Raw genomic sequence first — 27,899 nt, 5'->3', positions numbered from 1 at the left:
GTTTTCTTTTCAGTCTCTTCCATCTCCACTGAATGATGTTAACTGTAAGGATTTCTTTCGGAATAATAATCATCTAAAATTAAGAAATATACAGAAAGTCCTGTTGCGAAGGCAAATTTACATAGGAGGAACTTCTTGAGGCAATTAAATTACATTTTCAGTCTGGAAAAACACCAGGGCTTGATGGTATACCAGTAGAGGTATATCAGACCTTTTTTGATGTACTCAAAGATCCATTATTAGCATGTTTTAACTAACTTCTAGAAAAATGGGAGACTATCAGGTCTACCATTTTATCAGGCAAGAAGGTCTGATTTCAATACTACTGAAACAGGACCCAGGTGATAAGTATAAAGATCAAGTCCATTTAAAAAACTGGAGGCCTCTTACACTTCAATGTTGTGATGCCAAAATCCCAGCGAAATGCATAGCACATAGAATTAAAAAGATTTTACCAGATATTTCCTACATGGACGATATATTGGAGATAAATATACGAAAATTACTTGAAACAATATCATAGATACCAGGCCTGGTCTTCATAGCAGATTTTGAAAATTCTGATGATAAAGTATGACTAGAAATGATATAGAAATGCCTGGACTATTTTAATTTTGGTGAATCTCTTATACAATGGGTTAAAGTTATGTACAGCAACCCCAGATGTAAAATAGTAAATAATGGTTTACTTCTAAGAAAGTACTGAGCATCAGAAGGTTTCTTAAATCTGCAATCTCCATCCCTGCATGGTCACGTTGAGATCCAGATCGCTTTCTAGCCTCTCTGGACTAAAACCCAATCACGATGAGTGTACCATATTACATATTGGAATTTCAAAAGATACAATGTTTACACTACAGTACCTTTACCAACAAAACAGTCTGATGGTGAAGTAGACATACTTGGTACTCATACAGCTGAAGTCGGAAGTTTACATACACATAGGTTGGAGTCATTAAAACTCGTTTTTCAACCACTCCACAAATTAGCTTTGGCAAGTCGGTTACGACATCTACTTTGTGCATGACACAAGTCATTTCACTTAGAATTCACTGTATCACAATTCCAGTGGGTCAGAAGTTTACATATACTAAGTTGACTGTGCCTTTAAACAGCTTGGAAAATTACAGAAAAGGATGTCATGGCTTTAGAAGCTTCTGATAGGCTAAATGACATAATTTGAATCAATTGGAGGTGTACCTGTGGATGTATTTCAAGGCCTACCTTCAAACGCAGTGCCTCTTTGATTGACATCATGGGAAAATAAAAAGAAATCAGCCAAGAACTCAGAAAGAAAATTGTAGACCTACAGAAGTCTGGTTCATTTTTGGGAGCAATTTCCAAACACCTGAAGGTACCACATTGTCTGTGTAGAGGTGGATCAAGGAATCACCCGCAGCAAGAGCGATATCGTTGATATATACAGAGAAAAGAGTAGGCCCGAGAATTGAACCCTGTGGTTAAAACACTGAACTCTATCAGAGAAGTTGTTGTGAACCAGGCGAGGCAATCATTTGAGAAATCAAGGCTGTTGAGTCTTCCGATAAGAATAGTGTGATTGACAGAGTCGAAAGCCTTGGCCAGGTTGATGAAGACGGCTGCACAGTACTGTCTTTTATCGATGCAGGTTATGATATAATTTAGTACCTTGAGCGTGGCTGAGGTGCATTTGTGACCAGCTCGGAAACCGGATTGCAAAGCGGAGAAGGTACGGTGGGATTCGAAATGGACAATGATTTGTTTGTTAACTTGGCTTTTGAAGACTTTAGAAAATGCAGGGCAGGATGGATATAGGTCTGTAACAGTTTGGGTCTAGAGTGTCATCCCTTTTGAAGAGGGGGATGACCGCAGCAGCTTTCCAATCTTTAAGAATCTCAGACGATACTAAAGAGAGGTTGAACAGACTCGTAATAGGGGTTGCAACAATGGCGGCCGAAGACTTTAGAAAGAGAAGGTCCAGATTGTCTAGCCCAGCTGATTTGTACGGTTCCAGGTTTTGCAGCTCTTTCAGAACATCAGCTATCTGGATTTGGGCGAAGGAGAAGCTGGGGAGGCTTGGGCAAGTAGCTGCGGGGGGTGCAGAGCTGTTGGTCGGGGTTGGGGTAGCCAGGAGGAAAGCATGGCCAGCCATAGAGAAATGCATGTTGAAATTCTCGATTATCGTGGATTTATTAGTAGTGACAGTGTTTCCTAGCCTCAGTGCAGTGGGCAGCTGGGAGGAGGTGCTCTTATTCGCCATGGACTTTACAGTGTCCCAAAACCTTTTGGAGTTAGAGCTACAGGATGCAAATTTCTGTTTGAAAAAGCTAGCCTTTGCTTTCCTAACTGACTGTGTGTATTGGTTCCTGACTTAGCTGAAGAATTTCATATCGTTTAGGTCACCTATCAGATCGAAATCTGAAGATAGATGGGGGGCAATCAATTCACATATGGTGTCCAGGGCACAGCTGGGGGCTATAACAGGCGTTAACATTGAGAGACTTATTAATGGAGAGATTAATAAAAAAATTGAAGCTTGAACTGTTTGGGAATAGACCTGGAAAGTAAGACAGAACTTTGCAGGCTATCTCTGCAGTAGATTGCAACTCCTCCCCCTTTGGCAGTTCTATCTTGACAGAAAATGTTGTAGTTGGGGATGTAAATTTCTGAATTTTTGGTGGCCTTCCTAAGCCAGGATTCAGACACAGCAAAGACAAAACGGTTGGCGGAGTGTGCTAAAGCAGTGAGTAAAACAAACTTAGGGAGGAGGCTTCTGATGTTAACATGCATGAAACCAAGGCTTTTACGGTTACAGAAGTCAACAAATGAGTGCCCGGGGACACACAGGGCCTGTGTTAACCTCTACATCACCCGAGGAACAGAGGAGGAGTAGGATGAGGGTACGGCTAAAGGCTGTCAGATCTGGTCGTCTAGTGCGTTGGGAACAGAGATTAAAAGGAGTAGATTTCTGGGCGTGGTAGGATAGATTCAGGGCATAATGTACAGACATGGGTATGGTAGGGTGCGGCACAGTGGATGTAAACCTAGGCATTGAGTGATGATAAGAGAGGTTTCATCTCTGGAGGCACTAGTTATGCTAGGTGAGGCTGCCGCATTTGTGGGAGGTAGGACAAAAGAGCTGTCTGAGGCATGTTGAGTGGGACTAGGGGCTCCGCAGTAAAATAAAATGATATGATTACTACCCTAAACAGCAGTATACAAGGCATATTGACATTAGAGAGAGACATAAAGCAAGGCATAAAGCAATCACGATGAATTGGCAGAGAGGGTCAGTTAACTACACACCGTGATTAATGAACAGTCCAGCAGGCATCAGCTATGTAGCCAAGTGATCATAGGGTCCAGTGAACAGCAATAGATGAAACAGGGAAGCCGTTAGGTAGTCGTTACTACGCTAGCCAGGGGGTGCACCTGGCTCGAGGCTAACTGGTGCTAGCTTCGGGACAAGGGCATCACGACATCTGGCAAAGGCCGGTTGAGGGCACATCGGAAATAATTAAGTTGGCAGACCAGTCGTGATGGATCGGTGGGGCTCCGTGTCGACTAAGGGTCCAGGCCAAATTGGCAAAAGAGGTATTATAGCTGGAGTAATTTTGTTTGCTAGCCGGGAGATGCGCCTGGCTCGAGGCTAACTGGTGCTAGCTTTGGGACAAGGGCTTTAGTCACCATAGCCACTCCGGTGCACCCTGTGCAAAGGTCCAGAGTTTACGGCAGGAATTCGGTGATGTAGTGGCTTCTAGTCGTGTTAGTGAAAAGTCCGGGAGACATCAGCTGTGTAGCCGAGTGATCATAGGGTCCACTGAGCAGGCTGGGAGATGGACTTGGCTCATGGCTAGCTTTGAGGCTGGGCCACTTGGTAGCAGCGAGCTAGCTGCGATGATCCGGAGTAATGGTCCAGAGCTTACAGCAGGAATCCGGCAATGTAGTGGAGAAAAAGAGTCCAATTTGCTCAGGGTTGATATCGTGCTGTGTAGACTGGCAGGTATGCTCCAGGCTAAAAGCTGCTGGTATCTGAGCTAAAGGTAAAGGCTGCTAGCAGTGGCTAACAATGACTAAAGAGCTAGTAGCTAATTAATTGGTTAGCTTCTGATGTCTAGCTGCTGATGGAGGTTCTAGCTATAAGGTCTAAAAATAGCAGATCCGTATCACATTGGGCGAGGCGGGTTGCCGGAAGGTATATTTAAATAAAAAATGTAAAAAGAGATATATACAAAAGAAGACACAAAAAAACATACAATTTACACGGGATAACAACAAACACGTCCGCACTGCTACGCCATCTTGGAATTGAAGGATCAGATGGTGACAGGTGTCCCAGCAGGGTCAGACAGCCAGGGAAGACCAGTCTACAGAATTTTGCAGTATATTATAACAACCAGTGAAATCTTGAGTTGATGGATAGGCTGCAGTCTGGGATCTGGGAGTGATGGTCATTTCAATTATTGAACCATTGATTCTATTCTTGGATAATACTAATGTAGAAATGTACACCAAGGTAATTCTTTGTCATGCCTCATCTGAGCAGGATCAGATGATGACAGGGGTCTCAGCAGGGTCAGATGGTGACAGGGGTCTCAGCAGGGTCAGGCAGCCAGGCACCCTGCATTACTGCAGTTTAAGACCATACATAGAACATACTATATATGCCAGTGAAACTGAATATCATGCACTCAGAAATTTAATTAGTCTGCTGGAGGTGTAAAACACAAAAGGGGACATATTTGCATATGTTGTGGTCTTGTGAAGGGTGGCTGAATTCTGTCAAAGAGTATGTTATTTTATCTCAGCATGTCAACAGATTCTCTCCGTTTTTGTTTGCTTGGAAATGTTGATACTGAAGACTGTTGTCAGAAGAAAAGCTGGCATTCAGCTTCCACAGCCCCCAATAAATGTCATTAATTATTGCATTGTTTCTTTGGTAATGAGGCCTCTATTGGACACTAGATTGCCAACAAGACAAATACAAAAGTGCAAAAGAGAAGCCACACAGGTAGGAAATATAACATATACTGCAGCAAGTAAAGACTCACACTTATTTTGGTAGCATCCTTTGACATCTCGTCCTGGGGTACAACCTGTAGGAAAGAGATTTCAAAGAATAAGAAACTTTAGAAATACTTGTATTATTTTTTTTCAATTCCCCACTCCCTCATATTGATGATGAGTCCACTTACAGGTAATTTTTACCAAAGAGCAGAACATAGATAATGGGCCTAATAATGCCTACTTTACAGGTAATTGCATCCAAAACGTACAGCTGTACTCAAAATTCCGTACGGGATGTGGAGATTCACCACTCTATTCAGAGGAATAGATTTGAGAGGTGAAACCTGGGTCGGGGCATTTTGAGAAGTGTAACTTGGTCAAAAAAATACCATTTCAAAAGGAATAGTTTCACCATATTAAGACGAGAGTTCAGTTCATGTAACAGGGTTGAACTTAAAATGAGGGACAGACATAAATCAATCACTAAACAATACATAATCATCTCCAGAAATGACTTTGTTAAAGCAACAAAAGAACTATGGCTTTACAATGGGGATGACATTTTTTTTTTTATGTTGGGGTTTAGTGGGGTAAAATCTACCTAAAAGTCACGGAGGGACATGTCAAAATGCTGAATTTAGCACTTCAGTAAGATTTTATTCATATAAAAACATTTGATTTATTGAATTCTCCATGTAATCTATATTAAAACGGCAACATATTAAATATAACAGTCTTTTGAAATTCCATATTGGTGCACAATTTCTACTTAAAATATCAAAGGGATGCAAAAGGCACTCTTTTCATGGAACCACCCACCTCTGTTTCCCCCAAGGCACCAATCTCCACAATCTTAGTATTCCCCAAAATTGTAATATGAATTCGAAAAAACAAAACAATTATACTATACATTTCAACCTGTGTCTATATTATCATGTAGGCATGATTCATCAAGAAAATGAGGGTTCACTACAGCACAGCCTGTACAGTATTCTAGGTCAGTAGCACCACCTGCCCTACGCTCCAGCAAGGGAAGGAAGCAAGGTGTAACACAGCTAGTCCTCAGAGACACTTCATGAATAATGAATCAGAGTGAGGTGAGAGGAAGTTTCTTTACATTTCTCCCTTTTCCAATTAAAAAGTGTTGGAAAACACAGCAGGAGGACTGGAAAACATTCCGTGTGTCCTCATGGAAAACCTGCTCTGCTTTACCCAGCTCAGGTGCATTTTCCCATGAGATGGTTCCTCAGCCTCCTCTTCTGTTCCTGTGCCTCCGGGGCACCTGGGAACCTGCTGCTATTTCTGCCTACAGCAGTGATTAATGTGTGGCTTATTACCTTGCTGCTCACCTCACTCAGTTTATTCCTATGTACTTTATTAGTTGGTACTGATTCTGACTTGTATAGCTGTGCCTCGATGGCAAACTCTAAGGATTGGGATTTAGTCAGGAGTTTGTGCACTGTATTCTAATGCTATGCTTGCTAGTTGCATTTCTGTTTGCAATGTGGGAGAATAAGAAGACTTTGTTCCATCTTCTGCCTCAAACCTTTGATCACTGATCACAGAACCCCTCACCAACAACATTCTCTCAGCAGTGACAGAGTGAGCAGTCTAGCTACCTGATTGGAGGTCCAGGGCTGTTTCTCTGTCCAGTCTCTGTGGTTCCTGATGTACCACCACTGGATCTCCAGGGAGTAGGAGGGTCCTGCCCCCCGGAAGGAGCACGCCATCTCCACGTCCTGGCCACTCTGTGCTGTGATGTCATGGGGGACCTCTGTGAACACAGCTGTATGGAGAAAAAAGCAAAGTTAACAGTTGGCTTTAAAAACGATGACTCAGTCCACTATGAAGAAAATATGGGTGGTGTTTGCTCTTACTGCAGTTGATTTACAGTGATGATAATACACTGTGATTGTAAATGGTCTCGAATAGAATATTGAGTTAACCCTAATAATAGTGTGCATACATCGTCATTTTTTAACATAACACAACACAATCTAGAAATACTTGTTTTTTTAAGGAATACAATCATAAATCCTCATTTACCAGTTGAAACATTTCCATTTTGATGAGTATCATTTGTTGGTCTGATGTAATAATGAGCATCCAGACACTGCACTTGATTGCTTTATGAATTTGCTTTTTCCAATTAGTGATAAACATGCACCTGTTAAGAAACTGACTGTTGGAACTCTTAAGGCTCCATGGATTGATGAGGCATAGAAAAACTGTATGGTTGAAAGAGATGGGGCAAAAGGAGTGGCTAATAAGTCTGGCTGCACATCTAAATGGCTGAGTTTCTGCAAATTAAGAAATGATGTGACTAAACTCAACAAAAATAAAAAAAGAATCTGTATTATGAAGCCAATATCAATTAGATAAAGAATGATGGAAAAAAACTTTTGAGTACTTTAAATGAGATTATGGGCAGAAAGACAAATGATTTAATCGAATTAGCTGGCTTATTCATCATAAAACCATGTGATGTTGCCAATTATTTTAATGATTACATCATTGGCAAAGTGGGCAAACAACAAACCTCAGCTGAATCTGGTAATAAATGATGTGGCTGTTAAACCGGTTAAGGAGACTAAATGATTTGGTGTTACCTTAGAGAGTGTAAACTGTCAAGGTCAAAACATTTAGATTCAATGGTTGTAAAGATGAGGAGAGGTCTGTCCACACTCTAAACAGCAAGTCCTGCAGACTCTAGTACTCTCTTATCCTGATTATTGTCCCGTTATGTGGTCAAGTCCTGCAGACTCTAGTTCTCTCTTATCCTGATTATTGTCCCGTTATGTGGTCCAGTCCTGCAGACTCTAGTTCTCTCTTATCCTGATTATTGTCCCGTTATGTGGTCCAGTCCTGCAGACTCTAGTTCTCTCTTATCCTGATTATTGTCCCGTTATGTGGTCAAGTCCTGCAGACTCTAGTTCTCTCTTATCCTGATTATTGTCCCGTTATGTGGTCAAGTCCTGCAGACTCTAGTTCTCTCTTATCCTGATTATTGTCCCGTTATGTGGTCAAGTCCTGCAGACTCTAGTTCTCTCTTATCCTGATTATTGTCCCGTTATGTGGTCAAGTCCTGCAGACTCTAGTTCTCTCTTATCCTGATTATTGTCCCGTTATGTGGTCAAGTCCTGCAGACTCTAGTTCTCTCTTATCCTGATTATTGTCCCGTTATGTGGTCAAGTCCTGCAGACTCTAGTTCTCTCTTATCCTGATTATTGTCCCGTTATGTGGTCAAGTCCTGCAGACTCTAGTTCTCTCTTATCCTGATTATTGTCCCGTTATGTGGTCCAGTCCTGCAGACTCTAGTTCTCTCTTATCCTGATTATTGTCCCGTTATGTGGTCCAGTCCTGCAGACTCTAGTTCTCTCTTATCCTGATTATTGTCCCGTTATGTGGTCAAGTCCTGCAGACTCTAGTTCTCTCTTATCCTGATTATTGTCCCGTTATGTGGTCCAGTCCTGCAGACTCTAGTTCTCTCTTATCCTGATTATTGTCCCGTTATGTGGTCAAGTCCTGCAGACTCTAGTTCTCTCTTATCCTGATTATTGTCCCGTTATGTGGTCAAGTCCTGCAGACTCTAGTTCTCTCTTATCCTGATTATTGTCCCGTTATGTGGTCCAGTCCTGCAGACTCTAGTTCTCTCTTATCCTGATTATTGTCCCGTTATGTGGTCAAGTCCTGCAGACTCTAGTTCTCTCTTATCCTGATTATTGTCCCGTTATGTGGTCAAGTCCTGCAGACTCTAGTTCTCTCTTATCCTGATTATTGTCCCGTTATGTGGTCAAGTCCTGCAGACTCTAGTTCTCTCTTATCCTGATTATTGTCCCGTTATGTGGTCCAGTCCTGCAGACTCTAGTTCTCTCTTATCCTGATTATTGTCCCGTTATGTGGTCAAGTCCTGCAGACTCTAGTTCTCTCTTATCCTGATTATTGTCCCGTTATGTGGTCAAGTCCTGCAGACTCTAGTTCTCTCTTATCCTGATTATTGTCCCGTTATGTGGTCAAGTCCTGCAGACTCTAGTTCTCTCTTATCCTGATTATTGTCCCGTTATGTGGTCCAGTCCTGCAGACTCTAGTTCTCTCTTATCCTGATTATTGTCCCGTTATGTGGTCCAGTCCTGCAGACTCTAGTTCTCTCTTATCCTGATTATTGTCCCGTTATGTGGTCCAGTCCTGCAGACTCTAGTTCTCTCTTATCCTGATTATTGTCCCGTTATGTGGTCCAGTCCTGCAGACTCTAGTTCTCTCTTATCCTGATTATTGTCCCGTTATGTGGTCCAGTCCTGCAGACTCTAGTTCTCTCTTATCCTGATTATTGTCCCGTTATGTGGTCAAGTCCTGCAGACTCTAGTTCTCTCTTATCCTGATTATTGTCCCGTTATGTGGTCCAGTCCTGCAGACTCTAGTTCTCTCTTATCCTGATTATTGTCCCGTTATGTGGTCCAGTCCTGCAGACTCTAGTTCTCTCTTATCCTGATTATTGTCCCGTTATGTGGTCCAGTCCTGCAGACTCTAGTTCTCTCTTATCCTGATTATTGTCCCGTTATGTGGTCAAGTCCTGCAGACTCTAGTTCTCTCTTATCCTGATTATTGTCCCGTTATGTGGTCCAGTCCTGCAGACTCTAGTTCTCTCTTATCCTGATTATTGTCCCGTTATGTGGTCCAGTCCTGCAGACTCTAGTTCTCTCTTATCCTGATTATTGTCCCGTTATGTGGTCCAGTCCTGCAGACTCTAGTTCTCTCTTATCCTGATTATTGTCCCGTTATGTGGTCAAGTCCTGCAGACTCTAGTTCTCTCTTATCCTGATTATTGTCCCGTTATGTGGTCAAGTCCTGCAGACTCTAGTTCTCTCTTATCCTGATTATTGTCCCGTTATGTGGTCCAGTCCTGCAGACTCTAGTTCTCTCTTATCCTGATTATTGTCCCGTTATGTGGTCAAGTGCTGCAGACTCTAGTTCTCTCTTATCCTGATTATTGTCCCGTTATGTGGTCCAGTCCTGCAGACTCTAGTTCTCTCTTATCCTGATTATTGTCCCGTTATGTGGTCCAGTCCTGCAGACTCTAGTTCTCTCTTATCCTGATTATTGTCCCGTTATGTGGTCCAGTCCTGCAGACTCTAGTTCTCTCTTATCCTGATTATTGTCCCGTTATGTGGTCCAGTCCTGCAGACTCTAGTTCTCTCTTATCCTGATTATTGTCCCGTTATGTGGTCCAGTCCTGCAGACTCTAGTTCTCTCTTATCCTGATTATTGTCCCGTTATGTGGTCCAGTCCTGCAGACTCTAGTTCTCTCTTATCCTGATTATTGTCCCGTTATGTGGTCCAGTCCTGCAGACTCTAGTTCTCTCTTATCCTGATTATTGTCCCGTTATGTGGTCAAGTCCTGCAGACTCTAGTTCTCTCTTATCCTGATTATTGTCCCGTTATGTGGTCCAGTCCTGCAGACTCTAGTTCTCTCTTATCCTGATTATTGTCCCGTTATGTGGTCAAGTGCTGCAGACTCTAGTTCTCTCTTATCCTGATTATTGTCCCGTTATGTGGTCCAGTCCTGCAGACTCTAGTTCTCTCTTATCCTGATTATTGTCCCGTTATGTGGTCCAGTCCTGCAGACTCTAGTTCTCTCTTATCCTGATTATTGTCCCGTTATGTGGTCAAGTCCTGCAGACTCTAGTTCTCTCTTATCCTGATTATTGTCCCGTTATGTGGTCCAGTCCTGCAGACTCTAGTTCTCTCTTATCCTGATTATTGTCCCGTTATGTGGTCAAGTGCTGCAAAGAAAGATCTTGTTAAGCTGCAGCTGGCCCAGAACAGAGCGGCACGCCTTGTTCTTCATTGTAATCAGAGGACTGATATAAATACAATGCATGCCAGTCTCTCTTGGCTAAGAGTTGAGGAGAGACTTACTGGATCACTTCTTCTTTTTCTAAGAAACAATGTGTTGAAATTTCAAAATAGTTTGCATAGTGAACTTACACACAGCTCTGACACACACACTTACCCCACCAGACAAGCCACCAGGGTTCTTTTCACAGTCCCCAAATCCAGAACAAATTCAAGAAAGCGTACAGTATTATAATAGAGCCATTATTGCATGGAACTCACTTCCATTTCATTTTACTCAAATGAACAGCAAACCTGGTTTCAAAATCAGATAAAGCAACAACTCACAATACAATGCTTCTCCCCTATTTAACCTAGATATTTTGTGTGTATGTATTGATATGTAGGCTACGTGTGCCGTTATTAAATGTATGCAGTTCTGTCCTTGAGCTGTTCTTGTCTATTAATGTCATGTTTCATGTTATGTGTGGACCCCAGGAAGAGTAGTTTCTGCTTTAGCAGTAGCTAATGGGGATCCTAAGAAAATACCAAAAATATAAATCATTGTGCTCACCTGGCTTGCTCTTTAGTTAGCCTACGTATACAAAGTTTGTAATATTTTGTTTTATTAATGTACCACTCTGTTTGTTTACTAAAGAAGGCATTACTGCTAAAACAGCTCCCCTGTTTTTGTTTTTCAGTTCAAATATGTACTGAAGGTTTGAGATACAACAGACAGCTTTGACAGATTTTCTAAAGTAGTTCTGATGAGCAATGTCACAACTGGAGAGTGACGCCTTGCTGAAGAGCTGGCAAACTAAAGAGGATTGGGTGTATCTCTCTCCAGCATAACACCACACTCAGTAGGTTATGCAAAACGAGTGTTTACGAAACCAAGATGTGCATGTGTTCACAAACACATAGTGTGAATATGCAGTTTAATACAAATGTATAAAGTTTAGCCTGTCATAATGTAAACTGGCATTGAATGTTTACTCTTGTCCAAACGTGGATATCAGTAACCTACGTCAAAAGAGCTTAGCACATTCTGAGGTTAGAATATCTTAATTTTACCCACTATATTTCACATGGAAGCGGAGCTAGAGTTGGGCTTCATCCCAGACACCTGCCTGGGTGGGAGGAGAGCAAGGAAGCTGCCTGGGCTGAGCTGGATCCTCTCCATGTATAACACAGGCTGAAATCCCTCACATGGGTAAACTAGCCTCAGTAGAATGAAGACATCAGCTCTTCTGATCCCAGCACATCCGTTTATTAACTGGGCCCAAATCCTCTTAAACGCTCCCTTAAACACATTTTTAATTTGCTTCAAATCCCGTTCATGGCGACGGAGGTTCACGTACCCACGGGTGTATTGGTGGTGCTCACACCGATGAAGTCTTCACAATGAAGATTCACAATGAAGTCAGCATGGCAAACCATTGTACCAAAACCAAACATTTTAGATCAGGGGTGTCAAACTCTTTCCATGGAGCGCCTAGTGTCTGCTGGTTTTTGGGTTTCCTTTCAATTAAGACCTAGACAACCAGGTGAGGGGAGTTCTTTACTAATTAGTGGCTTGAATAAATCAATCAAGAACAAGGGAGGAGCGAAAACCGGCAGTCACTCGGCCTTCCGTGGAATGAGTTTGACACGTGTTTTAGATCATAAAAAAAGTTGATCTTTCCTGCAATTCCTGACTACTTATTCTTAAAGCAAATGTCATTTATATACATTAGACAACCACTGGGAATTGTCGGATCAGAATTGGTGCATACGAGAAAACACTACCCATAAAAACGACATCAACCTTGAGAAAATCAACTGGCTGGAGAATGAGAGAGAGCGAGTGAATAGCACTGTCTGAGCTATAGAGAGAGCGGTGGCCATGGTGCTGAAAGTCTAGTGCTGCTGCCAGCTTATTACTAGCTCCCAGGTGGTAGGCTTATTCAATCTCCACTAGAATACCAGAGGACATAGAGACAATAAACTAATTCCATTTCTCCCTAAAATTTCGATCTATCTTTGTTTTTATTCCACCGCTCTCAGGCCTGAGTTTAATAGCCTCTGTAAATCTCTGGGCCAACTGTGCATACTGAGAAAGCAATGTCTCCCGCTCCAGAGAGCTGCAAGCCCCAAGTCATATCTCCTTGTAAATCGATCAAATCCCTTTTGAATTTCATTTGCCAGACACAAGACACATTTTGTATTGATTCACCTTTATGCTAGGAAGTGGAGCCTACAGCTTTCTTGTATTCAAAGCAGTGATGTAAACTGTCATTAAATGGACAGGCTCTCTGTATTGTTTTTTTTGACGTTGATCATGTTTATTTGTTATTTAGTACAGACATAGGATCTTAAAATAACCCTGCAGCAACAGGAAATGTGAATTATTATGTGAATTATAATGAATGCCCGTTTTTGTTTCCCATACATTTTCCGTAAGGGAAACTACCAGAACCTTTTTAAACCTCAAATACACTACAAGTTTTACATTTCCTGCATTGCAGGAAAGTTCTCCTGCAACAGGTTGATCAAATGAAGATCCTCCATCTGTATGAATCATGCCAAATGGGTTTAGAGGGAAAATATGTGGGAATGATTGACAATATTTCTCGTATTAATGCCTACAGGACACCATTGACTTAGAAACAATGCTAATTCAAAGATGGCCTGTGTAATCACTAGCACCCTGTCTGCGCATCTTAATTAGAGCCCTCAAAGGACTTTGGATATGAAATGTTTGGAGGAATCATTATCGTCACAATAACACAATAGTGTAAATAGACTTAGACAATCACTACAATCAATGCTGACAAAACTGCAACAGAAAGACAGACATGACAGATGAACAAAGGCCCACCCACAATGCAGAGAAATGGATATGAAAGAAGGAATCTTTGAGGCTCTGGAAAGCCTGGGAGAGCTCTTGTCATCATTTTCCTTTGAAATGTGGAGTTAGTTAATGAAACCCTGATAAAAGCTAGCTGGAGGTGCTTCTTCATGCTATTGGCTTAATCCAGACTCCCTAAAAAAAATATATTTTGTAAGATATGCTGTAGCTAATCTCTAAAAATAGAGATTCACCACATATCCTCACTGCATGAGACCTTTTCTTGAGTCTCATTGATTACTTTGTGGAATCTTGAAGAAAATGGCCAAAAGGAAGGAGGTTTGCAGCCCACACTGTACTGTAAACAGAGAGATGGAGATATATTTGATTGTACAGTATAAAAATGACTGAGTGTGGCTGGGATGGGAAATAAACCATTTCTATCATATATTCTCTTGAGATCATATGAGCGAGGCAAGCAGTCTGGTAACTTGCTTATTGGAATCTACAGCAGCAGCTTTATACTCAGGAGGAGAAATTCTGCTCAAGCCTCCAAATGAAACCTTATTCCAAGTTGCAGTCTGATAGTCACACTGCACAGCACAGACAACATCAAGCCATTACACAACATAAACATCATTTGCATTCTCCTTCTCTGATCCATATTCTGGGCTTGAAGTTGCTGTACCGCAGTGACTCATCTAGAGTTCCACTCTCACCCCCATGAAATTACACTGCAACAGTCTTCGCCTCTTTCGCACACTTTTTAAATATCTCATAACACCGCAACCACAGGAGTCCAACTCTGAATATAAATGCTTCTGTTCTGTAATGTTGAGTTTGAAAGTTTTGAAATCATTCTGCACTAATTTTGGTGGTTAAACACTGTGGTGGGAAAGGTACCCAATGTCATACTTGAGTAAGAGTAAAGGTACCTTAATAGGAAATTACTCAAGAAAAAGTGAAAGTCACCCAGAAAAATTCTAAAAGTCTAAAAGTATTTTTCTTTAAATATACGTAAGTATCGAAAGTAAATGTAATTGCAAAAATATAATTAAGTATCAAAAGTAAAAGTATAAATAATTTCACATTCCTTATAATAAGCAAATCTGAAGGCACAATTTGTTTTCAAAATGTTTATTTATGAATAGACAGGGCACACTATAACACGCAGACATAATTTACAAATGAAACATTCGTGTTTAGTGAGCCCTCCAGGTCAGAAGCAGTAGGGATGACCATGGATGTTCTCTTGATAAGTGAGTGAATTGGACCATTTTCCTGTCCTGTGAAGCATTCAAAATGTAACAAGTACTTTTGGGTGTCAAGGAAAATGAATGAAGTAAAAAGGACATTTATTTTCTTTAGGAATATAGTGAAGTAAATGTAGTCAAAAATATAAATAGTAAAGTACAAATACCCCCCCAAAAGTATTTTTACTTAAGTACTTTACACCACTGGTTAGACAACAGTAGACAAAGGTTGGTAGTTCCCCCCTTACAATGTAGCTAGCTCTGGGAATAAAAGCTGGAACACAAGAAAGAGAGAGAGAGCAAGAGAAAAGATTGAGATAGAAAGAGAGAGTGTTAGAAAGAGAGATCGTGTGAGAGAGAGAGAGAGAGAGTGTGTGAGAGAGAGAGAGTGTGAGAGAGAGTGTGTGAGAGAGAGAGAGTGTCATGCAGGTGAAAGAGGACCCAAAAGCGACTTAACAGAAACAGAGTTTATTTTAATCCAAACAGGGAATAACAGAAATCCTCTAGACTTGTAGAGGGGAAATAACTGGAGAAGCGGCCACAGACTGCAGGTCGCTTCGGGTAGGCGCAGGCCGTAGTCGACAGAGACACCTGCTCACACGCAGCATCTGATGAAGGCAAAAAACACGACAGGACAGGGCGATACACAATCACAGCAAAAACACGACAGGACAGGGCGAAACGCAATCACAGCATGGTGAATACAATACAAGGAACCGACGGGACAGGAACGGATCACAAAGGAATAAATAGGGACTCTAATCAGGGGAAAGGATCGGGAACAGGTGTGGGAAGACTAAATGATGATTAGGGGAATAGGAACAGCTGGGAGCAGGAACGGAACGATAGAGAGAAGAGAGAGCGAGAGAGTGAGAGAGGGAGGGGGAGAGAGAGGGATAGAAGGAGGGAAAGAACCAAATAAGACCAGCAGAGGGAAACGAATAGCATGGGGAGCACAGGGACAAGACATGATAATAAATGACAAACATGACAGAGAGTGTGAGAGAGTGTGAGAGAGAGAGAGAGAGAGAGAGAGAGAGAGAGAGAGAGAGAGAGAGAGAGAGAGAGAGAGAGAAGAGAAATAAATAACGCAGTACAATCACTACAGAAACAAAGGGCTAAGCACAATGGAGCCACACTGGCTTCGAATAACCAACTCCTGCATCAAGAATACTGATGCCAAAACTTCAATACTGTCTTCCATTTAATCCACCACTACCATCCACAGCCTTGCCTTGGGCATCTCTCCAACTTGAACTCACTAGAGCTCATTTTGTGCAATCTCTTCTGTTTTGGCTCAAAATCAAAGCTCAAAGAATATCACCTGCCACAGAAAAGAATGTAAAAAGTGATTGAAGTTTCAGCTGAGTTTATCAGAGGGTCTTTAGACAGAGCTCATCGGTTCATATTGTAATGGTACATAACATTAGGAAATTGACTCAGGACAATGGTGAGGCGTATTAGTGATCTCTGTTATGTGTGGTCAATAAATTCCATGTGGTAGCATTCGTACAGCTCTTGTTCCAGCCATCATCCACAGGGCTGAAGATTTCAAAATGTTTCATCACTAACAGTGTTAGCTCCATGTAAAGCCCCGCCCCCCACCCTCCACCTTGCAGCCCAAAACCCCAGCTCTCAAAACCATTATGATCCATGCTGGGGGTCTGCCTCTGTCGCTTAGAGCTCCTGCTGCAGTGAGATGATGTATGAGGATATTGTTCCTTACAGCACAGCATGTCTGGTATCTGTAAGGCAATCTAGTGATATGAATCATGCCATCATCAGCCTCCTCTTAAGATGTCAGTGTTATGCAGTACAGGGGGGAGCTCTAATGAACTACACATCTCTACTGATCTGGAGGCAGATACTCAAGGATTGTACATGGCACTTTTGAAAATAGAATGTAGATGCGGGAAGAGAGGGTGAACAGGGGGAAGGGAAGGTGAGTGGGATGCCAGAGCGTTCACAAAGGGAGAGAGCGATGGAGAGAGAAGCACACCAGGGGTGAAGATGGTGTCAGGAGAGAGAGAGAGAGAGAGAGAGAGAGAGAGAGAGAGAGAGAGAGAGAGAGAGAGAGAGAGAGAGAGAGAGAGAGAGAGAGAGAGAGAGAGAGAGAGAGAGAGAGAGAGAGAGAGAGAGAGAGGAGAACGAGAGAGGAGAACGAGAGAAGAGAGAAGAAAGAAAAGGGAGAGACATTTGAAGAAGAGGAACTAAGAGGAACTCGAGATAGTGGAGAATAGTGACATTTAAAAAGAGGACATCTTGAGGGTCCTGGGAATGGAAATACATTTACAAAGAACAGAAAATGCACTCTACACACAAAGGGGTGTATTTCTTTTATAGCCTAGTCTTGATTCTTTTAACAAGAAATATCTATTCAAATTTCAGTATCTATAAACACGTATGTAGTCACTGCAGCTTTAAACGCCTGGACGAAAAATAGCATGAAAACAAGTTATGAGAGTGATGTGCAATGATGCGCTCTCCCTCCCTAGATGATAGCTGGCCTAGCAGATTCATTAACCTCTGCAGTTGCCCCCACAGACCCGGGCAGAGAGAGGCTCGTCGCTGAGCACAGCCTCTCCCTTTGATTCCTCACTTATCACTGGCAGGCCAGCCAGCTCTATCCACTCCACTGAAATAATTGCCTCTTCTTACGATGCTTGCTTAATATACTGTAAAAAACAGCAGTCATGTTTCAAAGACACCTGTAAGCTTCTTGAAGACACAGTAAACAGACAGTGACTAACTATCCAAAGGTCAACTGGCTGTTGATTTGTTTATGCTGTGATGTAATGCATACAGCCCATTTAGAAATTATTCGTTTAGTGAACGTCTTTTGCTTTCGTACTTATGAAGTGAAATTCTCTGTAGATATTTCTGTTTGTAATGAATAGTCTACATGGTTAGGCCTAGTCATTTTCCTGGAAAAAGGTATTGTAAATATTTTGGAGAACAGTGGAAGCTGGGGTAATTGAAATTAAAATATGATTAACCCTCGTTTGAGTCGTACAATTTTTCCATGAGCAATTTTGACACAAGACAGAGATCGGATTTATGCAGCTGATTACAAAAAGTCAATAAAGTCACAATCTGAAAAACAGCTGTCAAACATTATCATACATGAACCTTGTGAAGCCTCTCTGTTCTCAGGACAAAGCTGAAGTCATTGGAGGTTTAGGCCTAAAGTATATAACACCACAATGAAACATGTGTAATGTATTTTACAGAGCTTAATAAAGAAGGATTTTTGGTCACAACCAGTAGTTACCATAACAAGCATAAAAGCTCCAAATGATTATGGCCTGGGATGTTTAACATGACCTAGTGGAAATGCCAAGGCTTTATAATCCAGTCTTTATAATCCAGTCATCTGTATGCTACTTCCAACACATCTAACAGTCAAAATAGCGTCATTCAGAATGATCACATAATAATTCCATGAGACTGTTCATTTCAGCGATTTACAGAAGGGTGATTATTGGTTGTTGTTGTGCATACAAAGCATTTTTCTTGTTACAGCATTTGGGAGAAATTGGTAAGAATATCATCATTATCTAAATGTCTTAAAAACCAACACTGCAAAAACTCTCCAGTGGGAGAATGTGTTAAATACTCTGTCACTGTTTCATAGAATTTCTGGCTGAGCTAAAAGGACAGAAAAATATTCAACTAGGTTAATTAAACACTGTACCAAATGAGTGATATTACTGTTGTATAAAAAAGAAAGGTCACATGACAGACAAACAGTGAGCCCCATACTGAGCTGCCTGCTTAACAATATGCAAGCAGTATCCTGTGAGACAGGGGGCCTTTGAGTCCATTGACGTATGCAACTAGTGTCTCCTCCATGTGTTTCATCCGTCACGAAGGAGAGCGATTAAATAGCCTCCCCACAACAATCAATGAATTCAGAGGCAAATACCTCACCTCAGAGATGGGACCATCAATAATCACAACAGTACTTTCTCGGAAAGGCATACAGTAGCTATCCAGAACCTCTATCTGGACTCAAAATGCACTCATCACAATACATCCACACAGAACAGCCGCCACAGCCTGTTAAAGGTGTGTAATCCACTGAAACCCTTTGAACCTTCATGTAAAAAAAGAAAGGAACATAGAAAACAAAAAAAGAGCATATTTTTGCTCGTCCTCTTTAAATCTCCCCAGCCAGCTAGCTATCCAGCAGCCATCCAAGCCAGCTCTCTGGGGCCAGATACAAATGGTGTGATGCAGCGCTACGAGAGATATCAGCGTTTGGTATCTAATCTTCTCGCCCTCCTAATGCACCCAGGAGTCTCTCTATCCAGCAGCTGAGACTGAGAGGAGAGCTGATAGCTCAGAGAGCCAGCCAGGGCCAGGATAGGAGAGCAGGAGAGGAGAGGAGCTGGAAGTCTGCCCGACAGTGCTACTGAAATTGCCCGACAGTGCTACTGAAATTCACCTCCACTTAAATCAGCTTCTCCTCCTCAGGCGTTCCTAAGGAGATGCTCATGGGGCAACCTGACACCAAAAATAAGAAATAAACAGGGCCTTTTTGGAGAACATGTAGTCAGGGATTTAACAAAACAGCCATGCTGTCTTTTTTTCATCTCCCTTCACTTGTGGTGACTTTGATGAATGATGTAACTCACTGCTTATGTTTAGCGCTCATCTGAAATAAAGGGAATCAGACAGAAGCAAGCTGGCCCGGCCCACTGTGGACTGCAAGTCGGAAGTCCTATATAGACAGGAAGGACTTGGAAAATTCTGTGTTATCTAATACAATAGCAAAAGGTGATTTGCGGTTTCCAAAAGGTAAACACAAGATCGGGAGCGATTTTGTCAAATTGTTACATGTTTGCAACCTGATAATTAACATGATTTATCATTATAAATTAAAGGTACACTGAAAACCTGGATTCTCACTTTATCCATTGCATCGTTGTTCTTATTGCTCAATCCTAGCTTACCATGAACTCCATGTTTGATGAGCTAGCCTATTTAATGACTGCTACACAGGAGGCTGGTGAGTGGAGGACGGCTAAAAATAATCACTGGAATAGAGTGAAAATCAAAATATTAAAGTGGTATTAAATACCATTCTATTCATTCCGTTCCAGCCATTATGAGCCCGTCCTCCCCAATTAAGGTGCCACCAGCCACCTATGACTGAATGCCAGTCAATATCCTTCACAAAAGAACAGAAAACCAGATAAATATAATATGCCTGTCCCACTTTCTAATACCACCCATTTAATCCATTTAAAATAAAACACTTCTGAGAACTCTGAGACGGTCTCTTTTTCATTGAAAAGTACAGAACACCGGCTTTCAACAGTCTCTCTCTATGCCACATCAGTGGAGCCTTTGACAGCATGACTGTAGAGAGAGAGCAGCAATGACTTTGACGTGCCATATTAAAAAGAAAAACAACGGCCTATCAAAAGTGTCACATTTGATAGGCCGCAACACATCAACCGTCTGCAGAAAAGTCCCCAGACATCCAGATATGGTAACAACACACTAAAAATATTTAAAAAACATAAGCTCAATTCTTTGGCCGCTAATCAAAAGTGACTCTGTGAATACGATGTCCTAATAATAATTTATCTGCAGTAGAATGTATCATCTCTTTTAGCTAAATGCCCTTCCAAATGTTATCCTCCATGCCGTCAACTGAAGCGATGACTTCAATCACATCTAACTGGGGACAAAAACTTGCTATTAACTATCCATCATTGTAACCAACACTACGAATGCATCAGTGTAGTCAGATGGCTGAATGTCATGGTATTGCATAATTGTGTATATGATAGCCAGAGGACGATCTAATTAGCAACATCTCTATTTGCTATATTTGTGAACATATCATAGGCCCGCCGTCCTTGGCCAAAGCACCAATCTAACAGCAAAGTAACTGGATAGAGACAGAACCATTGCTGAAGGGAGCATTAGCTCTGAGCAGGAGGTGTGTGCAGTCAAGCAATACAAAACCACAGAAAAATGTAATTTACCATTCTACATTACTGATAGGTGCAAGCTATTCAGCCCACTAGCCTTTTGAAATACCAAGTAGCCTTTAAAATATTACTGTCAGCAATTAGAGGGACAGGTAAAAGACAGAAACATTGGATATGAAAGCCAGACAGGAGCTAATGGTTGGGTTTGAAACAATCCTGTGAATAACATGCAACATGCGTGCAGATATCAATTCCCTGTTGTCAAATTTCCTTTCGTACTACATTTCTCTCAGTTATTCCAACCTTTCTACACTTGCTTAGTGTGTAAAACACAGCCTTGTAGATCATTAAAACCAAGAAAATACCGTGGAACAGACTATAAATACAAAGAGAAACGGAAAAAGTGAGTCTCCTGTGTATTACCATCACCCCCTCTGGCTGAGCCAGCCCATTCCCAGAATGAGATGATTGAACAGTGCTGCTGGGCCTCCATTCACCCACTGTGTGTGAACCAGCCGCTCCACAGCAGCATAATTAGGGCTGGTCACTGGCGAGAAGGAGAAACGGTATAATGGATGTCCCTGTCTCAACGTGGCCCCAGGCCAGCCTTCTAATTGAGCCTCTGATATGGTGGACGGGATCATGGTGGCTAGTTAACGTTCTACTTCCACACTGATAACATTGTTTTTCAACACACTGTGTAGGCTACCAGATTGAATAATACTGCAAACTAGCCCACATGTGTTCAGTAGCAACATACTGTAAGCCTATTCAAAAGCAGTAACATACATGTGTTTTTACTGGTGTGACCAAAATCCATCTCATGTTTACAAAATAATCAAATGAATCTGCCTGATTACAACAACAAAAAAGTATAATCATAACTGGTAAACAAAGTTGTTTTCTCCAAGCCCTTGAATGTTGTGTAATGCTAACAATGGGAGTAATATTTTGTTGGTGCCCATCAGTGATGTGACACTGATGTCAATCCATATTAGTCATCAAGGTTGCACAAAGTAGTTCCCATGGTGAAGTTTCTAACTCGGCACATATGTCTGTTATTAACTGACCACTTCACACCTAATACTGACAAAAAGTAGAATAACTCTTTGTTTTCAAGGACAAGCCACATGTAAAGAAAAAACATAAATTAAAAAGATTTTTTAACGTGGCCTGTCTTTAAAAACAAAGAGGTATTATACTTCAAACATTTACTCAAGCTGCTCTCTTCATTGGTTCGTTTCGGGACACCCATGGGGGCATGCAAGCTATTTGGAGAAGCAAATCTCAGTTCGACTCCACTAAAGCAAATCAACATGGCTCCACTATTCACGCTGACTGCCAACATATGAGCCCTGCCAAGTCCTCTCCAGGAGGTCTGCGATAGCCACCACAGCAGTCATGTGTCTAATGTGAGATAAGCTTGCCCACTCTTCCAACCAGAGCCCAGAAGGATCCCTCCATCCAGTCGTCTTATGATCAAGGCTGGAGGAAATATAGAGGAAATATGGTTTGTTCTCTGTGGGGAGAGCCAGGGAGAATTGGTGACTTCCAGAGACACTAGCATGAAAGGGACAGAGACTGTGACTCTGTATTGCCAGTCAAAAGGCACATATTTTCTTCTCCAAAGTGCTCTGGGGATATGTTTGGCCAGAGACATAAGGACATGAAAGGGAAATGACAAGGAAAAAACTGGTTCACTTTGAGGCGCTTATACTCCACAAGAGCCATCAGAACTGAATACACAGAGAGAAAACACATTGCATGACTGCTGGCTGACCCTACAGTTTGTAATGGGCTGCGTTTGAGGAGAAAGGAAAAGGAAATGGAGAGAAAGAGAGAGTGAGAAATGGTAAGGAGGTTGTATCAGGAGGCCTGCAATAAGTGCCTTGTCCATTCAATGCAGGTCTGAAGCCTAGTGGTTAAGAGTGTGGGCCAGTAAACGAAACGTTGAGTCCCTGAGCCTACTAAGTGAAGCATCTGTTGATGTGCTCTTGAGCAAGGCACTTAACCCTAAACGCTCCTGTAAGTTACTCTGTATAAGAGTGTCTGCTAAATAACAAACAAATTGAATGTAAATGGTACTTTATGCTACTGGAACCTTTTGGTCAACAGGGCTTCCCTGCATTAAACACTGCTAGGAGAAATGTTGGTATATAGAACCAAAAATAGTGAAATGGTTCGCTTCATATATGGCCCTCAAAAAGCTTCTATACAACTGCAAAGCATGTTTTTTTGTAGTGCAGTTACAGGCTCATCTAAACATCTAACATATATTATACCCACTCATAAAATAGAGAGTGGAGAGGAAGTGTGCCATTCAGAGCAGCTTATCATGCGTACCCTTCCCACCAGAGGGACATCTGTCCCAAGTTGATTCCTCCTGGCTGAGCATGGTATGGAGAGGAGCCCACCACTGAGAGCAGACCAGAAACTAGCCTGCCAGCCTCTCCTGCTCAGCGTGAGCCTGGCTTGATGAATAGTCAACAGAAACTGCTAAGGCTGAAGCAGGAGTGACTGTAGGCCTAGAGCAGAGAGAGGACATGGACGTTAGGTGGCTGTTTGTTGTATAGCGGCCCATACTATTGTTGAAAAGGAAATTTGAAAAATCTGCCTTGACATGTCATATTTTATTCAATAACCTATCGGTTTAAATAATATTACCGGTATATTCATAATCTGTACACTGTCGGCTCTCAGTGTCTCAGTCTCTATGTGGGAGTTGCAGGATCTGGTTGTTTCTCTCCTCTTTAGCACTTAATTGATTAATTCATGTCATTTGATTGGCTAGATTCAGTGCATTCTGAAAATGTTCAGACCCCTTGACTTTTTCCAAACTTTTTTTTCAATCTTTGCACCCCAGTATCTCTACCTGCACATTCATCTTCTGCCGATCTACCATTCCAGTGTTTAATTGCTATATTGTAATTACTTCGCCACCATGGCCTATTTATTTCCTTAACTTACTTCATTTGCACTCACTGTATATAGACTTTTTCTTTTCTTCTACTGTATTATTGACTGTATGTTTGTTTCTTCCATGTGTAACTCTGTGTTGTTGTATGTGTTGAATTGCTTTGCTTTATCTTGGCCAGGTCGCAGTTGCAAATGAGAATTTGTTCTCAACTAGCCTACCTGGTTAAATAAAGGTGAAAAACACAATACCCCATAATGACAAAGCAAAAACAGGTTTTTAAGAGAATGTTTGCAAATGTATAAAATAAAATAAAAATTATATATCACATTTACATAAGTATTCAGACCCTTTACTCAGTACTTTGTTGATACAGCTTTGGCAGCGATTACAGCCTAGTGTCTTCTTGGGTATGACGCTATAAGCTTTGCACAAATGTATTTGGGGAGTTTCTTCTCTGCAGATCATTTCAAGCTCTGTCAGGTTGGATGGGGAGCATCGCGGCACAGCTATTTTAAGGTCTCTTCAGAGATGTTCAATCGGGTTCAAGTCCGGCTCTGGCTGGGCCACTCAAGGACATTCAGAATTGTCCCGAAGCCACTCCTGCGTTGTCTCGGCTGTGTGCTTAGGGTTGTTGTTCTGTTGGAAGGTGAACCTTCGCCTCAGTCTGAGGTCCTGAGCACTCTGGAGCAGGATTTCATCAAGATTTCTCTGTACTTTCCCTTGATCCTGACTAGTCTCCCAGTCCCTGCCACTGAAAAACATCCCCACAGCATGATCCTGCCACCACCATGCTTCACTGTAGGTTTCCTCCAGACATGACGCTTGGCATTCATGCTTGATTCAATCTTGATTTCATCAGGCCAGATAATCTTGTTTCTCATGGTCTGAGAATCCTTTAGGTGCTTTTTGGCAAGCTCCATGCGAGCTGTCATGTGCCTTTTACTGAGGAGTGGATTTTGTCTGGCCACTCTACCATAAAGGCCTGATTTGTTGAGTGCAGCAGAGATTGTTGTCCTTCTGGAAGCTTCTCCCATCTCCACAGAGGAAATCTGGAGCTCCCACCGGTTTCTTGGTCTCCTCCCTGACCATGGCTCTTCTCCCCCGATTGCTCAGTTTGGCTGGGCGATGGTTCCAAACTTCTTCCATTTAAGAATAATGGAGGCCATTGTGTTCTTGGGGACCTTCAACGCTACAGAAATGTTATGGTACCCTTCCCCAGATCTGTGCCTTGACACAATCCTGTCTCTGAGCTCTACGGACTTCATCCTCATGGCTTGGTTTTTGCTTTGGGACATGAAATAGACAGGTGTGTGCCTTTCCAAATCTTGTCCAATCAATTTAATTTACCACATGAGAACTCCAGTCAAGTTGTAGAAACATCTCAAGGATGATCAATGGAAACAGGATGTACCTGAGCTCAATTTTGAGTCTCTTAGCAAAGGGTCTGACTATTTATGTAAATAAGGTATCTGTTTTGTATTTGCAAAAATGTCTAAAAAAAAACATTTTTCGCTTTGTCATTTTTATTTTTCGCTTTGTCACTATTGTGTGCAGATCGGTGAGGATTGTTTTTATTTCATCCATTTTAGAATGAGGCTGTAACGTAACAAAATGTGGAAAATGTCAAGGGCTCTGAATACTGTCAGAATGCACTGTAAAAAAATCCCTCTGCATAACAGTTGGTGATGCAGACTGCAGCATTCAGAAAATCTGTAGTGAACTACAAATAATGGATAATGTCAACCGACACAATGACTGCAGGGACATTATATTATAATATTTAGCCCACCTTGTAGCCTTTCCGGGCCAGTTTACCCGCTCTATGCTATCCCTGTTACCACGACTTTAGGTCAGAAGCAGTGGGAGATTCATGCGTCTGTAGAGGTGATGGCTAGCGGTGGATGGACACAGTTGGCTGTCTGTAATAGCGTGACCTGCATGTCATCCTGGTCTATCTGGTTCCAGCCCACTGGCAAGAGGTCAACCCACACACCCTGGAGGAGCAGGTAATTAGGGTTCACACCCTGATACAAATGTAAGCTTTTTTTCTGCACATTAATTTTGGACACCTAGGTGCTTCCCATTTTCAAACTGGGTTACTTGGATAAAGTTTTATCAGCGCAACATATGCTTTTCCATGGTGGACTAACGAGCCCTGGTGAGGCAATGTTCCTCCTCTGCAGGTTTCCTCCTCTGCTTTTCCTTAAATTAAAAGTTCATGAGTCATCAGAGAGATCTCACTTCCATCCCTGATCACACCACCCAACATCACACTATACTTCACACAACCCAACCATAGAAATGATACCATGCATGTTATCATACTAGTATCTGCTAGTAATACCAGTGGGCATAATAGTGACGTTAGAAATAGTGCTGGCAGAAGTAAGAATCTGATGTTACACTTTGTTCCGGGGTATCATCAGTATCTTGCTCAAGGGCATGGAGGCACTTAGCCTCACACGTAATCTTCTCTTCTCGACAGTCCATTTTTATACACATGCCAAACTTCTGCCCACACATCTGCTGAGCTGACAACCAAGCAGCTGGAATCTCAAACAGATGATGATGAACCCAGACAATACATGTTTATCTGAGTGATGCAACTAACTGTAAAATAGACTGCAGGAAGCCAGAGAGAATGTTGAGGCATCATAAGAGAGAGATGTTTGAAACCTCCAGTTAGTAACAGAATGTTGACCATTGTAGCCTATTATTGGACTACCCACTGCTTAAATGGCACTTGTTATCCGCTACATTCTGAAAAAGATGAGTATTGTGTCAGAATATAGGCTTGATGTATTCAATTACCACCTGCAGTGGTTCTTTCAATGGTTAATTTTCAGAAGCTGATCATTACATTGTTGTAACTATACAATTACAAGGCCAAAATCAAAGCAACCCAGCAGACACACATATATTTGGATAAATACAGTTGATTGAGATGAACATTACATTTTCAATAACAATATGTCATTCAGCAATGTGGAGAGTTGCACCCTCACGAGGTATTTTCATCATAATATTTCTGCCCCCACTATTGTCCTGCTATGACGTAAATAGGATTGTCAGTGTGCTAAGTATTAACTTTAATTTCACAGAAAAAAACGATATCTACAGATTTGTACATAAACAAATGAAAAAAGTTAAATAACAGTGCATATAGAACATGAATTAGCTGCCGGCGCTTGACTACCGGTAATATTAATGTGCAAAATAAATCCCTCATCCTTCTACCTCAGGTGTTCCCTTTATAAAGAAAAACACCTTTGCATCAGTTGCCTCCGCCCTGATCGTAGGCTACTCTCCCCCTATAACCGCAGTATCTTCTGGTGTTTAATGTCAATTGTTCCTTTCTGCATGTTACACACTAATATCATTAGAATTTAACCGAATAAAACATTAGGACAGAAACGTACCGTTCCCGGAGATGTGGTTCTCTACCTCTGCATGTCCACCTTGCCTTGTGGAGGCACTAAGTTGGATGTAGAGTCCCATGTAATGTAAAGTCCCTACTATTACCCCAAAGGCTCCCATCTCTTTTATTTGAGATTCCGTATTCTTTGCCACTCTCTCACATTAGGTGTACTAAGTTTACAAGATAAAATCCAGGCAACGTGTTGTATAGATAGACCCGGGTTTTAAACAAAAGCGCAGATCGCAAATATGAAGCAGTTTGATGGTGCAGCCACCCTCTAGTGCAAATCGCTGATTGATACCTCGCTTCAGCTCGTTCGGCTCTGGATGCGGCGGAGGGAGATTTCTCCTCACACACAGAAAGGGGAGTGAGTGCCTTGCAATGGGGAATATCAATTAGGCGGACTGATCTGAGCAGGTTATTTGTTCATTAAACTTTTACAAGACGGTCATTCTTAAAGCTGTAGGACCATCCCATCTTTGACAAACTATATACATCTGTCTGCATTTATAGCATACAAAAACAAACTAAGACAACTGATGCAACACATAAATTAACATGTTCAATTAACCCTGGTAGGACATCAACAGGTGGAAAATGTATGAATGTCTTTGCCTACATCAGTCACATGTTGCTAATCAGGATTCCAATAACTGGAGTTTGCTTTATTGGCTAAGTGTCCAATGCACAGTTAATGCACAGTTAATGTATTCAGCTC

The 27,899-nt window shown here is 41.7% G+C and overlaps 1 protein-coding gene across 1 annotated transcript in view; it reads right to left on the bottom strand.

Moving 5' to 3' along the window:
- Positions 1-27,502, bottom strand: part of LOC124045858 (V-set and transmembrane domain-containing protein 2-like protein) — a 30,671-nt gene extending 3,169 nt beyond the window's left edge. Inside the window, exons 1-3 of the mRNA XM_046365593.1 lie at positions 27,183-27,502; positions 6,606-6,772; positions 5,031-5,075 (exon numbers count right to left, since the gene is read on the bottom strand). Coding sequence (XP_046221549.1) covers positions 5,031-5,075; positions 6,606-6,772; positions 27,183-27,300 — 330 coding nt within the window. The 5' untranslated portion in view covers positions 27,301-27,502. The remainder of the gene's footprint in view (positions 1-5,030; positions 5,076-6,605; positions 6,773-27,182) is intronic.
- Positions 27,503-27,899: the final 397 nt, after the last annotated feature.

Source organism: Oncorhynchus gorbuscha, linkage group LG10, assembly GCF_021184085.1.
Source record: "Oncorhynchus gorbuscha isolate QuinsamMale2020 ecotype Even-year linkage group LG10, OgorEven_v1.0, whole genome shotgun sequence".
In the NCBI taxonomy this organism is placed as follows: Eukaryota; Metazoa; Chordata; class Actinopteri; order Salmoniformes; family Salmonidae; genus Oncorhynchus; species Oncorhynchus gorbuscha.
The sequence above is the reverse complement of the archived record's forward strand: the minus strand, read 5'-3'. Positions and strand labels throughout refer to the sequence as shown.